Source organism: Hyperoodon ampullatus (genome assembly GCF_949752795.1).
Source record: "Hyperoodon ampullatus genome assembly, chromosome: 2".
Lineage (NCBI taxonomy): Eukaryota > Metazoa > Chordata > Mammalia > Artiodactyla > Ziphiidae > Hyperoodon > Hyperoodon ampullatus.
In genome coordinates, this window is record NC_136915.1 from 177,192,527 (window position 1) to 177,207,718 (window position 15,192).

The 15,192-nt window shown below is 37.9% G+C and overlaps 1 protein-coding gene across 3 annotated transcripts in view; it reads left to right on the forward strand.

Moving 5' to 3' along the window:
- NVL (nuclear VCP like) overlaps positions 1–15,192 on the forward strand; it is a gene marked incomplete at its 5' end in the record, with an annotated part of 79,421 nt that overhangs the window by 25,854 nt on the left and 38,375 nt on the right. For all 3 annotated transcript variants that reach the window (XM_079696826.1, XM_079696827.1, XM_079696828.1), the window contains 4 exons: positions 4,200–4,449; positions 6,163–6,381; positions 7,201–7,305; positions 11,440–11,502. In XM_079696826.1, coding sequence (XP_079552952.1) covers positions 4,200–4,449; positions 6,163–6,381; positions 7,201–7,305; positions 11,440–11,502 — 637 coding nt within the window. The remainder of the gene's footprint in view (positions 1–4,199; positions 4,450–6,162; positions 6,382–7,200; positions 7,306–11,439; positions 11,503–15,192) is intronic.

Genomic DNA, 15,192 nt, shown 5'->3' on the forward strand with positions numbered 1-15,192 from the left:
CTGTACCCATACTCATTTATCTGGTCTTATTAACAGTGTCTTGTGTTTTTTAGGTCGCCGATCAGCCTAGGGAGAGTGTTTAGAGCTATGGAATAGTGCTCACTGGTCCACATGCAGGCTAAATCTGAGTTTAACAAGTATTTTAACTTGTTGCACTAATCTGCCTAAGGTCACAGGTTCCCTGGCAAATAATTAAATGGTAGCCAGAGTTGAAAGCTGTCTGTTTGCTCTAGGACCAACCTTTCCTAGTAATTGGGGTTGAATGTCCATAGAGCAAAGAAACATCCACCAATATTCTCAGTAACAGAAATATCTCGGGAGGCACTGTTCAGGCAGTGGAGTAAAGAAAATCTAGTAATGTGCTGAAGTACTGTAATTTTTTTTTTTTTTTTTTAGCTGAGTTGTGTCTTCGTTGCTGCGTGCAGACTTTTTCTAGTTGTGGTGAGCAGGGGCTACTCTCCATTACAGTGCGCGGGCTTCTAATTGTGGTGGCTTCTTGGATTCTTAATCACTGCGCCACCAGGGAAGCCCTGAAATACCGTATTTATAATGACTTTCGGCTTAAGTTAATGACACTAAATTGCTGTACACGATCGCCAGTGGCTTTTAGAGAAAGTGGTATGTAGTGAAAGGATAGTTATGGGGACAGTGGAGAAGGGAAGAGATGAAGGACAGGAGACTTCACGAATGCAGGACATAAAAGTGATCAGAAGACACTTTTGACAGGAGAAAGCATTTTGAAGGAACAGGTCATCCTTACCTTCTTCCCAGTGATTAATGTGACTTCAGCTTCCCAGTGATTAATGTGACTTCAGCTTTTGATTCATTGGCATTTTCTTCTTCAGCTATTGTATTCAGTGTCATCTATAGGTATGCTCATTGCATTCTCACATATGTAATCTTTAGTTACTCAACCATTCAGGTTTCTTTACTAACATGTTTATACCCATAGCAAAATAATATTATTTAGTATTTAAGTTGTTTGTATTTATTGAGCAAACATGTATTGAGCATATAGTATATGTATATACCACTGCAAAAGAGTTTCAAATAATTTATGTGGTTGCATTGCCCTTAAGGAGGTGTAGTATAGCTTCCTATTTCTTAAATGTGAGCCAGGCATAAGTGTCTTACTTCCAGAGAGTGTAGTATGGAAAGGGAGGGAAGAGTAACTTCAAAGTGAAAACCCTTTCAAACACTGTCTCAAACCTGGTAGTCAAGGTTCACATCTACAACAATAAGTCGTGTTGACAGTATGTATCCTTGATAACGATATGATGAGAATGACACTTTACCTCTGTGGTCTTCTTCCCAAAAATGCTTTACCCTAGTCTAACCATGACAAAAATATCAGACCAATCCCAGTTGAAGGACATTCTACAAAATACTGGGCCAGTAATCCTGAAAATTTTCCTTAACGACAGGAGAGGTGTATGAGGTGTACAGAGTTCTCTGAACTATCTTTGCACTAATTCTATAAATCTAAAACTTTATAAAACAAAAGGTTTATTTTTTAAAAATTAGTTAAAACTCATCCCATTTACAGTCAAATATATTATTAAACCTGAGTTTTTATTCTGGGAATTCCTAATACTTGAATCTTCATAGGGATTTGTAGTTCTTAGGGCACCAGCTAGAGCTGACACGGAGAGACCCATGTTGGGTGGCCCTTCTCTTCTTTGGTAGTAAAATATGCATATATCAGCACCACCCCCTCCACAAATATCTGTTTCCTTCAATATCTCATATCAGTGTAGATACCTGTCTTTATTATAGAGCCATACTGAAGCCTATAGCCTAAGACAAGTGTTGATAGCTTTTTAAAGACCTCACGGAGATAAAGACTGATCCTCTTGTTGCAAATTCTTTGCCGTACTTCCAGGGTAGGGTGGGGGGGTCTGGGGGGAGGGAGTAGAGTACAGATAAGTTCCTGGGTTCTGTGACCTTGGAGTGTGTGTTCCTGTTCGTTGTTCTTGTTTTGTTTGTTTGTTTTTGTTTTGGAGGTGGGGTGGGGAGGAAATATTACTGAAACACTTTTACTCAACCATGTTGAAACTGGAAATCTCTTAATGGTTATTTTCTCCTCCTGGGAGTTTCCATAGTATGATGACCAAAATTACATTTTTTCAGGAGTAGACTGTAACTGAAAAAAGGATGATATTTATTTTGTCTTAGCTAGTTTTCTTAACATTCTAAATTTCTTAGTATTCTTATGCATAGCAGCAAATCAGATCTGGCTTCTCACTGTTGTGGCCTCTCCTGTTGCGGAGCACAGGCTCCGGACGCGCAGGCTCAGTGGCCATGGCTCACGGGCCCAGCCGCTCCGCGGCATGTGGGATCTTCCCGGACCAAGGCAGGAACCCATGTCCTCTGCATCGGCAGGCGGACTCTCAACCACTGCGGCACCAGGGGAGCCCCAGATCTGTATCTTTAGGAAGTAGTTCTATAATGGGACTTCTTCTCGGCTCCTATTGTTTTTTTGTTTTTTTTTTTTAAAGAAGATGTTGGGGGTAGGAGTTTATTAATTAATTAATTAATTTTGCTGTGTTGGGTCTTCGTTTCTGTGCGAGGGCTTTCTCTAGTTGGGGCAAGCGGGGGCCACTCTTCATCGCGGTACGCGGGCCTCTCACTGTCGTGGCCTCTCTTGTTGTGGAGCACAGGCTCCAGACGCGCAGGCTCCGTAGTTGTGGCTCACGGGCCTAGTTGCTCCACGGCATGTGGGATCTTCCCAGACCAGAGCTCGAACCCGTGTCCTCTGCATTAGCAGGCAGATTCTCAACCACTGCGCCACCAGGGAAGCCCCCCTATTGTTTACAGTATCAAAGTGAATTATTTTTCATTTGTCAGAAATGTTTATCTGCTTCTATTCTATTCACTTACATGATCCCAAGTGACATTTGTATAGTAACTTATTCTCCAGTAACTTGACACTTGAAAATATTAGTCTCCTACAAATTTGGAAATTTCAAAATATATTTTCTTGTCCAAGTTAATTTATAATAGCACAATATGTAAGTAATAACGAACATTTATTGGGCACTTCTTGTGGCTCAGTCACTGTTCTAGGAGCTTTGCATGTATTCACTTAACATCCCTACTATTAAGTGCTACTGTAATATATATTTAACAAATGGAAAAACGAGCACAAAAATGAAATAACAGAGAGTGGCAGAGCTGGCATTCAGACTCAAGTGGTCTGGCGTCAGACCTGTTTTTTTTTTTTTTTTTTTTTTTGGCTGCCTTGGGTCTTAATTGTGGCATGTGGGATCTTTCATTGCAGCGTGCGGGCTTCTCTTTAGCTGTGGCGCATAGGCTTCTCTCTGGTTGTGGTGCGTGGGCTATGTAGTTGCGGCATGTGGGCTCTCTAGTTGTGGTGCATGGGCTCAGTAGTTGTGGCTCACGGGCTTAGTTGCCCCACGGCATGTGGGATCTTAGTTCCCTGACCAGGGATCGAACTGGCGTCCCCTGCATTGCAAGATGGATTCTTAACCACTGGACCACCAGGGAAGTCCCTGGCATCAGACCTTTTGTCCTGAATATCTTTACTGCTTTTAAGTTTTATTCAGTAAATCTTACCAGAAATTGTTTAAGATATTCCTTTAATAATAATAATTATCCAGAGTCCATATTTCATTGACACATACCATGTTGCCAGTTCAGTTGAGCAAAATTTTTCACACATACAGTACAAAGGATGAGCAGTAAATAAAGATGAAGTTGGAGAAATAACTGTCCTAATATAAAATTGGATATTAAAGTTTGTATCAGCATAACTTTTAATGATGAATAAAATTAATGGTTGATTTTGAGTTTAGAGACTTTTTTATTGCTGGCAGATGTCCATTTAAACTATTCTAAAAGTAGAATTTACCTTATATCCTCATAAATCATTTGTCTTATTTCCTCTGTAATATTGTAAAATTCTTAAAGGCAGAATATTTTTTAAAAACCAATTTTTTATTCTTCACAGAATTTAACACAGTTTCCAAAAAAGCAGATATGTGTATACATTAACCCTATTGGAATAAGGTGGGATATATTATAGCAGTTTAGCATTTGCTGAATGAGTGAGCTATTTGATCTTATTACCTGTCATGATACCATTGACAGAGAGGAAAGGCTTCAAATAAATATATTCCGTGACTTGGTTTTACTAGTAGGTTAGGAATCTGAATTTCTTTTCCTTGTCTTTTCTACAGAATACTTCAAACTTTGTGCAGAAAACTACGACTTCCCGAAACTTTTCATTTTCGTCACTTAGCACACCTAACGCCGGGCTTCGTTGGTGCTGACCTGATGGCACTCTGCCGAGAGGCAGCCATGTGTGCAGTCAACAGGGTCTTAATGAAGCTGCAGGAGCAGCAGAAGAAGAATCCTGAGCCTGAAGGTTTGCCCTCTGAAGGAGGCCAGGAAGAAAGGATCGGAACTGAACCCACTTCTGAAACACAGGTGCTTTCTCTACGGGTACCTTAAACTGTCATTTAAACATCTTTACTATGTGTTATCTTACAAGCAGGCAAGTGTCAATATAGTTGAGGTTTATGAGTTTCTGTTTCATTGGCATTGTATCTTTAGAGTAATTATCAGTTATACCCAGAGTGTCTATAATTTCAAAAGTACAAGTTGTTTTACTTTTTTCAGTTGATTCTGAATAAATTCCTTTTACAATAATGATTATGAAATCTACAGCAGGTGTTGGCAAACTATGGCCCACCTGCTCACTGCCTGTTTTTGTAAATTAAAGTTATATTGGAGCACAGCCATGCTCCTTTATTTTTTATTTTATTTTTTAATACTTTTTTTTTTCTTTTTGGTTGCGCCAGGTCTTAGTTGCGGCTCGCGGGCTCCTCAGTTGTGGCATGCGAACTCTTAATTGTGGCAGGCATGTGGGATCTAGTTCCCTGACCAGGATCCAACCTGGGCCCCCTGCATTGAAGTGTGGAGTCTTAACCACTGTGCCACCAGGGAGGTCCCCATGCTCCTTTATTGACACGGAGTCTTTTTCTAGTTTCACACTTCACAGCAGAATTCGCATAGACGTCCATACAGCAGAGACCGCATGGCCCATAAAGCCTTTGGTGTTTACTCTAATTCTTTACAGAAAATGTTTTCCAACTCTTATGAGAACATTGGCATTTTGTTATATTTCCAGGTTACCTTTTGGTTTGATATACTAAAAGATAGTCCGCTGATGCAACCATATCCTTGTCCCTAGCTGCAAATGGTGCTGGAGGACAGTGCTGAGAACGTGAGAGGGACATTTATTATCCAAGATCTGTTAAAATTTTGAGTTTTGTGAGTCATGAAAACTCAGTATAACATTTATATAGCATTTTATAGCTGGCACAGGGCGCTTTTACATGTTATATAACTTGCTTCATATAACTTTGTTAAGTAAATATCATTACTTTTCCCATTTCATAATCAAAGAAACTAAGCTTAAGAGATTGTGACTTGCCCGAGGCCACACGGCCTCTACTTTCCAGAGCAGGAACTTAGATCCAGGTCTTTTGTTTTCAAATCGTTTGTTTGTTCCGTACTCATTTGGAACCACAATGATATCTGTTAAAAATAATAGTAAACTCATTCCTTTTATAATATTGCATATAAATTAGGCTTTTATAAGTTGAATTATTCAGAGTTACTTTCTACACCTGTTCTTTCATATTCCTCGCAAAGCAAGAAATCTGCCTTTGAAGTTCAAGATTCACCCGTACTAGGAAAATTGCCTGCTTTCTGTTTAGTTGATAAACTATCAAGGAGCCATATTATGAAATTAAACTGCCACCAGAGTAACTTTGTTTTAATTTCATCAAAATTCAGCTGTTTCATGAATATTTGTAAATGAAGAATGGAAATAACATGATCGTTGAAATGAATATTTGCCAACTGCTTATGTTTGCTATAGCTAGCCCTAGTAGAGTAAATAAAAATCATTCTTCTATATTTGATGATAGTCGATGTATCTTTGCTTGACTAAATCAAATGATCCATTTGGAGCAAAATAAATGACCTATGTCAATGGAGAAAATTATTATAATGCATAGAAGTTCGTGTAGTTTACAGAAATATTGCAGTAATAATTTTTTAAAGTACAAACAATAACGTTTTCAACAAACTTTGTGGTTTTTCATTTTTTCCCCCTCATTTGTTCCCTTTCAGGATGAATTGCAAAGGCTCTTGGGGTTGCTGAGGAACCGAGATCCCCTCTCAGAGGAGCAGCTGCAAGGGCTGTGCCTTGAGTTGAATGATTTCATTGTTGCTCTATCCTCTGTCCAACCCTCTGCTAAAAGGGAAGGTTTTGTCACTGTCCCTAATGTGACATGGGCAGATATTGGTGCCCTGGAAGACATTAGAGAGGAGCTCACCATGGCAATATTGGTAGGTATATCTGCCGCTAACTGTTGTTGGCGTGTGTGATGGGTAAACGACCATGTGTGTGTACTAGGTTGTATGTCTAAATTGGCTTACCTATATGTTTTCTTTTATCTGTTGTATTATTATTAAGCCCCCAATGATGGTTTTTCATTCTTCTGAGATCTGCTTTAGATTTTTTCTTTTGGTTGTGCTTGAATTCTATGGCAGTGAGTTTAAAGAAGAAAAGAAAAGAAAGTATTTTAGGTTTTAACCGAGAATAAATTATTTGAGAAATACTTTCTGAACTTGATCATGCTCATAAGGGTCAAAACCGTCTTAATGCCCATGAAACTTTGGATTTTCATTTACTCTTACTCTTCCACTTCCCTGATCATTTCGTGGTTCATTAATGATGTATGATCCGTTTAGAGGTGTGTAACTATTGAAAGAGAAAATACGTGGAGATGATAGTGAACAGGTGTCTCTTGCTTTTGGTTACATAGAGTACTGCTGCTTCTGATTTCTTAAAGGGGGCCATTGCTTAAAATCTTTATAACCTAGAAATCTAGATACGTTTTCTAAAAATTGAGTTTAAAATGTTGAAATACTGTATCTAAAATGTTTTCAGAACTTACATTTAAGTATGAATTTTTCAAGAGCATGGATTTTAAATTTATCACCACTTACCTCATGCTTGAAACAGAGGTAAGCACTCTGTGCCAGGCACTGTTCTTATCTTCAGGCCTCCCAATCAGTGTTGAAAATAGGCATCTAGAGATTATTTGAATATGCAGTAGAAAGTGGACATTTGTAACAGATTGACGTTGGGATTGTTTTTTCCAGGCACCAGTACGTAACCCAGATCAGTTCAAAGCTCTTGGGTTGGTGACTCCAGCTGGAGTCCTCCTTGCTGGTCCCCCTGGCTGTGGGAAAACTCTGCTGGCAAAGGTATGGAATAATTCATCTGCATGTATTTTATTTCTTACTATCAGTTAGGATAACATGAATTTAACTTTAAATGTTACAGTGAGATATTTTTGCATATTTTCTATTAGAATTTCATTTTGGAAAGACTGACAATTTTCTTCAGGAAAGGTTCCCACTTTTATTTTAATTACACAAGGTATATCACTGAAAATTTGGAAAAGAAAATTTTCAATCTACCATAACCCCATCGATTTTAACACAGAAGTTTTCATGTTTTCTGTGTATTATATTCTAAGTTTTTAATGCACATTATTGCATAGTTGTAGTTTGTAGCTGACCTTGTTTCCTGCTTTGATATAGTTATTATTTATAAGTTAAGTATTTTCCTCTACGTTCCTTATTACAAATGTTACTTTGAAAAATTAGTTTTTTACAATGGAAAATATAGATAAGCAAAAGGGAAAAGCATTACTTATAATCCTCTCACTATTGCCTACTAGTAACCACTGTTTCATTTTGTTGTTAGTCCTTCCAGATGTTCTTTTGTACATATATATCAAGATAATATGAATAACTTTTATACGTAAATTTACAACTATAAGGTTTTTAAACATGCGTTTCTCACTTATCAATATTTCTTGAACATCTTCCCATGTCAGTATATACAGATACACATCGGTATTTTTAATGCCTGCCATAAAGATGCTCTGTAATTGGGCTTCCCTGGTAGTGCAGTGGTTGAGAGTCCGCCTGCCAATGCAGGGACATGGGTTTGTGCCCTGGTCCGGGAGGATCCCACGTGCCGCGGAGCAGCTGGGCCCGTGAGCCATGGCCTCTGAGCCTGCGCATCCGGAGCCTGTGCTCCGCAACGGGAGAGGCCACAACAGTGAGAGGCCCACGTACCGCAAAAAAAAAAAAAAAAATTTGGATTACTTGTAAATAAGAAACCAAAATTAATGGCATTTTTAATAAGTTTCACAGCAGCCGAATAATCTGTGGCTCCTCAGTAAATACCAAATATCCACAGTGCCATTTGCCCATGTATATATATACATATATAATATACATGTAAATTTTTTAAAACTTATTTTTACTTATATTACTAAATTTCCTTGCTTAATGCTTTCAGTACTCTTACAAGGCATTGCTGTAAAGGAGTTTGGGAACAAAGGAGGGAAAGGAGAACACCACGGTTGCTGGTCTATGTTTTTTCACAACAGTTTTAGAAAACCGTAGCCAGAAAGAAGGTCCTGCAAGCTAATATGTGAATTCACTGGGTGGATGCAGTTCCCTTGCCTGAGTGCCTTGTAATGTTTGTTTGTTTTTTAGGTATATCTGCCTTTGACTAGTTCTGCTCACAGCAGAAGGAGGTAGCTTAGATCATTTGAAATCCCTAAATAATGTTAAGGCGTCATAGATCAAATTTTTCCTCTTCTTCCCACCCCCCACCTCCCCAAATTGCCAACATTTTGGTCCCTCTCTGTTCAGTCAGATTTCTGGTATCTGACCATTTAGAGCAGGGAATCTTACCTAGGACTCCATGGATGGACTTCAACAGCTCACTGGATCCATGAGCCCAGGCAGTATATTATGAGTATATGTATTTTTTCTAGGGAGAGAGTTCACACTTTTATTAGATTTTTCAAGAGATTCATGACTACATGCCCTAGAACCTAGAAGTAATAGAAAATGTCCTGGAATGGCAGAAGCAAAGTGTTACTGGAGTAAAGTTATGGAACCACTTATCAGTCAGAACCCGGCAACCTAGAATTGGTTATAAAGTTAAGATTTTGGATGACCTTGGTTGTTTTGTTTACTCATGATAACAGTAACATAGTGAAAAATTTCTAAGCACTAGCACATACTATATAAATAGCATCAAATAAAGTCATGTGATTGCTGGGGGCCAACACACTGAAAATTGGTGACTAATAAGAAGGAAACTGGAAAGAGAACAGTAAAAATCATTTAGTCATCTGCAACTACATTGTATGGAAGCAAACAGCTCCTAACACTGAGTACAAGATTCATGATGATATCCATGAAAAAATTAAATTATATTCACTGTATTTCATTTATCAATAGAAGACAAAAGATTTCTGATAATTTCAGGAACTCTGTTGGGTGTTTTAATGGGTGAAATCTTAGTTATCTCGCATATGGATGTTGAAAACCTAATGTAGATGAGTCATGCTTTATTAGATGTGTATCCTGACTCTACTTAGAGCGTGAGAGGTAGGAAAGCTAAGAAATTGGCAGCCGGAAAGACAGAGATTTCGAGATGTGGATAAGCTACATGTTGAGCAGTTTTTGCCTGGCAGCGCCTGCCTGCATTCATTTGTTCAACCAGTATTTGTTGAGCTACATACACTTTGCCAGAACTTGTGCAAGGTGCTAGGGATAAACTAGTGAACATGACACCTACTCTAATGGAATTTATTGTCTGTTTTAAAGAGGCAGGCAGTAAACAAAACAAAAAAGTTGCAGATTCAGCTAAGTTATGATGGAAATAAACAAACTGTTGTGGCTATTTTAGGTTTGGTATTCAGGAGATGGTGATATTTAACAGAGTCCTGAAGGACTAGATAGCCACGTGAAGAGGCAGGGAAAGAAGGGGAAGAGTCTTCCAGATAGAGGGAACAGCAGTTGCAAAACCCCTGAAGTGGGAAAGGGCTTGGTGAATTAGAGAACCAGAGAAAGATCTAGTGGCTGGACTAAGAAGAAACTGTCATGTTGCAAAATATAGGCTTGCAAGCCATGGTGAATATTTCAATTTGTACTTGAAAATAAATGAGAAACATAGTAAAACTATATGATCTCACTTACATTTTGAAAAAATCTTATTGGATTATAGTTGATTTACAGTGTTGTGTTTCAGGTGTACAGCAAAGTGAATCAGTTATACATATATATATATCCACTCTTTTTTTTTTTAGATTCTTTTTCCCATATAGGCCATTACAGAGTATTGAGTAGAGTTCCCTGTGCTATACAGCAGGTTCTTATTAGTTATCTATTTTATATATAGTAGTGTGTATACGTCAGCCCCAATCTCCCAATTTATCCCTCCCTCCCTCATTTACATTTTTGAGTTAAGTGGAGAATGGATTGGAGGAAAGCAAGAGAGAGAGGAAGCCAGTTAGGGGTTTTTTGGTTTGGTTTGGTTTGGGTTTTTTTGCATGTCCAGACAATAGGTGATGCTGGTCTGGATGAGGGTTGTGGTATAGTGGAGAAATAGGAAGTATCAGACTCACCTACATTTTAGCATTAGAGCTAATAGAACTTACAGATGGATTGGCTGACCTGACAAGACAAGAGATCAAGGGGAGACGCTGTGGTTTTCGCTTAGAAAATATATTTACTGGGTTAGGGAGAAAAAGAGTTTGGGGTGTGGGATTTGGGGAGAGTTGGGAGAAATTCAGGAGTCCTGCTTTGGAAACGATAGATTTGAAAATCCTATGAGCTCCAAATGGGAAATGAAAAAAAGAAAAAAAAAATCCAAGGGGAGATGCTGAGGAATGTGTTGAACATAAATCTTGAGCTCAGATATCAGGTTCTAAGAATAGGAAAGAACTTTATTCCCTGATCATTTTGAAGTTGTGAGTGATTTTATTCGGATTTCATCTCTACATTCTCAGTGTAATTTTTGTATTCTTCTACACATATAACCATATATTTCTCCTTTGTTATTCTCTTTGGCTTTCAGCCATGCAGTTTAATCTTTATTTATTAAACAAAATAACCTGTAAATACTGTAAAGACTGATACCGATGCTTTTGACTTCTGGTTTATGAATGAATGAATGAATGATTGCTTTCATTGGGCACGGCATTTGTTTATACAGAGATTATGATTTCACTAGGATTCTAAGCTAGGGCTACAAATATACTTACATATACCGTGTTTATGTAAACAAAACATTTACATAAATGTTTCAGGTCATTTCCATCTGATTTCTAGTCTGTGGAAAGTTTTAGGTTCACATTTACTTCCTTTGATTTTCTTTTTATTCCCATTTGTCTCCTCTCCTTCTAATGAGAAAGAGGCAGCTATAAAAAGGGGGAACTAGAGTATAAACCACAAAAAGTCCTTGCATTATCACAAATTATTGTTATTTTATTATATGTTTGTCTTGTGTCTTTTTTCTCTTACTAGGCTGTTGCAAATGAGTCTGGGTTAAATTTTATATCTGTCAAGGGGCCTGAGTTACTAAATATGGTAAGTTGTTGTGGCATTAGCCATTATTTTTGATTAGGAAAAGTAATGGTCATTCAAATTACAGGGTCCTCAGATCATTGAAACAGTCGGGTTTTTTGGTAAAATCACTGCAATAGGAGTGAAGAGATTGAGCTTTGCTCTGCTGTACTACTTACTGTGTATAAATGCTTTCTTAATTAAGTCTGTTAACCTCTGAGCCTAAGTTTTCTCACCAGCAAAATGGAAATAATCAAAATAGTCAACATTTAAAGTGTTAACTCTGAATTTGTCAAGCCCTTTATATATATTATTCTTCAACACCCTGTGAGATACAAATTGTTGTTTTCTCTGATTCACAGATGAGGAAACTTAAGTTTGGAGGGGTCATATAACTTGGCCAATGTTCAACAGCTTGGGGATAGTGGAGCTGACATTTGATCTGCTTTCCTTGTCCTGTTGTTGTATAGCTCAAATGAGTTAAGGATTAATAAATAAAAATACTTAGGGGGGAAGAAATCACTAAACTACTATATAATAACTTCTTTCTGCATTTAAGCAGCTTATATCTTAAATTTAAGAGACTTTGAATTTCTTATTTCTTGTTTATGCCTATGAAGAGTAAAATGCCATTCAATAATATTCAAACAAAGAAGAAATGAAAGTGGTATCATTTGTTTTAAAAGGCTTTTTCAATTTATCCCCCCTCTAATTTTTTTTGTTTCCTATTAAATATGTTACTTTGCTCCTAAAATAAGGATTTGTACTTTTATTTTTACTCTTCTTACACTTCATTTTGGCTTTCTAGTGGAGGAGGTATTCAAAATAAGCGCTGAGGGGAAGGGATTGATGGGAGGTGAAGGGTGAGGCTGGAAAAGAAATAATAGCCAGGCAGTGCAGGGCCTTCATACCAAGCTGGAGTCAAAATGTTACCTTTAGAATATTAGAGAGCTAACAGAGTGTAACTTTTTTTTTAAGAGTGTAATATTTTTAAAATTTTACTATGAAATATTTCAAGCATATAAGAAGTTATAAAGAGTAATATAATGACCCCTCCATGTAGCTAACATCCAGCCTTAAAAAAAAAACCCAATATATACTCGAAGCCCCCTGCAAACCTTTCCTAATCATGTCCTCCATTCTCTTTCCCATAGAATTTACTATAATCCTGAATTTGGTGTTTATTAATTCTGTACACTTCTTTCTACATTTACTGTATATGTTATATATTTATCCCTAAATAACATGTATTATTTTACACGTTTCAAAAAATAAGTTTATGAGAATTGGAAATGTGAGCATCTACTGGACATTTTATATTAAGAAAATAACTTTTAAGTGTGATAATGATGTAGTTATGTTAAAACCATTATCTTTGGACTTCCCTGGTGGCTCAGTGGTTAAGAATCCGCCTGCCAATGCAGGGGACACAGATGCGAGCCCTGATCAGGGAAGATCCCATGTGCCACAGAGCAACTAAGCCCCGTGTGCCACAACTACTGAGCCTGCACTCTAGAGCCTGTGAGCCACAACTACTGAGCCCACGTGCCACAACTACTGCAGCCCACGCGCCTAGACCTGTGCTCTGCAACAAGAGAAGCCGCTGCAATGAGAAGCCCACGCACCACAACGAAGAGTAGCCCCCGCTCGCCGCAACTAGAGAAAGCCTGCACATAGCAACGAAGACCCAACACAGCCATAAATAAATAAATTTATAAACGATGGGATTTTTTAAATATATTTTTTTTAAAAAACATTATCTTTGGGCTTCCCTGGTGGCGCAGTGGTTGAGTGTCCGCCTACCAATGCAGGGGACACGGGTTCGTGCCCCGGTCTGGGAGGATCTCACATGCCGCGGAGCGGCTGGGCCTGTGAGCCATGGCCGCTGAGCCTGCGCATCCGGAGCCTGTGCTCTGCAACGGGAGAGGCCACAACAGTGAGACACCCGTGTACTGCAAAAAACAAAACAAAACAAAACAAAAAATTATCTTTTAGAGACAGTGAAATATTTACAAATAAAGTTATGTCTGGGCTTTCCATCAAAATATCAAGTAGAAAGAAAAGTGGACAGAATATAGATGAAGCAAGGTTGATCATGAATTGAGCTGATAATAATGAAGCAGGGTGATGGATATGTCTGGGGTTTATTAAACTATTATATCTACTTTATTGTATGTTTGGAGCTCCTTTTATAAATGGTAAAGCAAAAACAAAGCCACTTTATATAAATGGTATGTGTTCTTTTGTAACTTGATTTTATTGTTATTTTTGTTGAACATTATATTTATAATATTTATCTGTGGTGATATATTTACCTCTAGTTATTAATTCTCTGTGCAGTAGTCCATTGAATGAGTATAACCACACTTTTTAAAAAATCAGTTTTTTTCTTTTTTTAAAAAAAAATATTTACTTATTTATTTGGTTGCACCAGATGTTAGTGTGGCAGGTGGGCTCCTTAGTTGCTGCTCGCCGGCTCCTTAGTTGTGGCATGCGAACTCTTAGTTGCAGCATACATGTGGGATCTAGTTCCCTGACCAGGGATCGAACCCAGGCCCCCTGCACTGGGAGCGTGGAGTCTTAACCACTGTGCCACCAGGGAAGTCCCTTAAAAACATCAGTTTTTTTCTTGATTCACGCTTAGGTTGAACATTATATACATATATCCTTACACATATTTGTGAGGTATTTTCACCCTAGGGTATGTACTCAACAGTAGAATTGCTGTATCTTATACAGTACATACTTTCAAAAATATTAAGTATTGCCCACTTTTTTCCTAAAGTGGTTGTTATTGAGTTTTACTTTCACCAGCAGTGAATGAAAGTTACTTAAGTTTTTGCCAGTCTGATGAGTATGAAATTTTATCTCATTGTCATCTGGTTTGTTTTTTAGAGGTAAATGTGGGAAGAGTTCTGTGGAAGAGTCCAGAATGACTCTGAGAGATTAAGTGATCTAATGAGGAAGATAGACATCTTGGGGTTAGAAAATGAGTTTGCTCTAGGACGTTTTAGATTTAAAGAGCCATTTGGAGGGATTCAGCAAACGATAGGAAATGTGAGTCTGGAGCTCTGAAGAGATTTGGGAGTAAGTATCCATCTAAATGGCACCTAAAACCTAGGGAATGGGAAAGGTCGAGTAGTGTTGTAAGGTGGTCTCTGACAGAACCTTGGAAGACACCAACATTTATGGGCCAGGGAAGGAAAAGCTGGCAAAGGAGACCGTTCCGAAGGCGGAGGACGCCCAAGACTTTCTAAGCCTGAAAACCTAGGGAAGATCATTTTTTCCACCTGTCAATGTAACCAAACAATAGAAAAGAAATTGAAAGTAGGACTCTGGGTTTAGCAATTAGAATGTCACTAGTGACTTTAGGGAAAATATTTTCAATAATTATGTTTGCAAAAGCCAGATTATAATGGTTGAAAACTGATGGCAAATAAGGAATTAGAAACAATAAGTATAGGATCCTTACTTGAAATAGTTCTTAAAGGCCAAGGTAGTGGGAATTTTAATCATTGTTACCTTTCTTAAGATGAATTGATTTTAATCTGTCCTTTTGAAACTTTAGGTTTACCTTCCCCTAAATTAAATTTCCTTTTACTTAGTCAATTTGGTTAGCTATATCCAAAGTCCCTTTGCCAGCTGTATTGATTCTTCTCTTTCATCCCTGTTTGAAACTCTGTCCCAACCCACTGATATCTTTGAAAATATCTC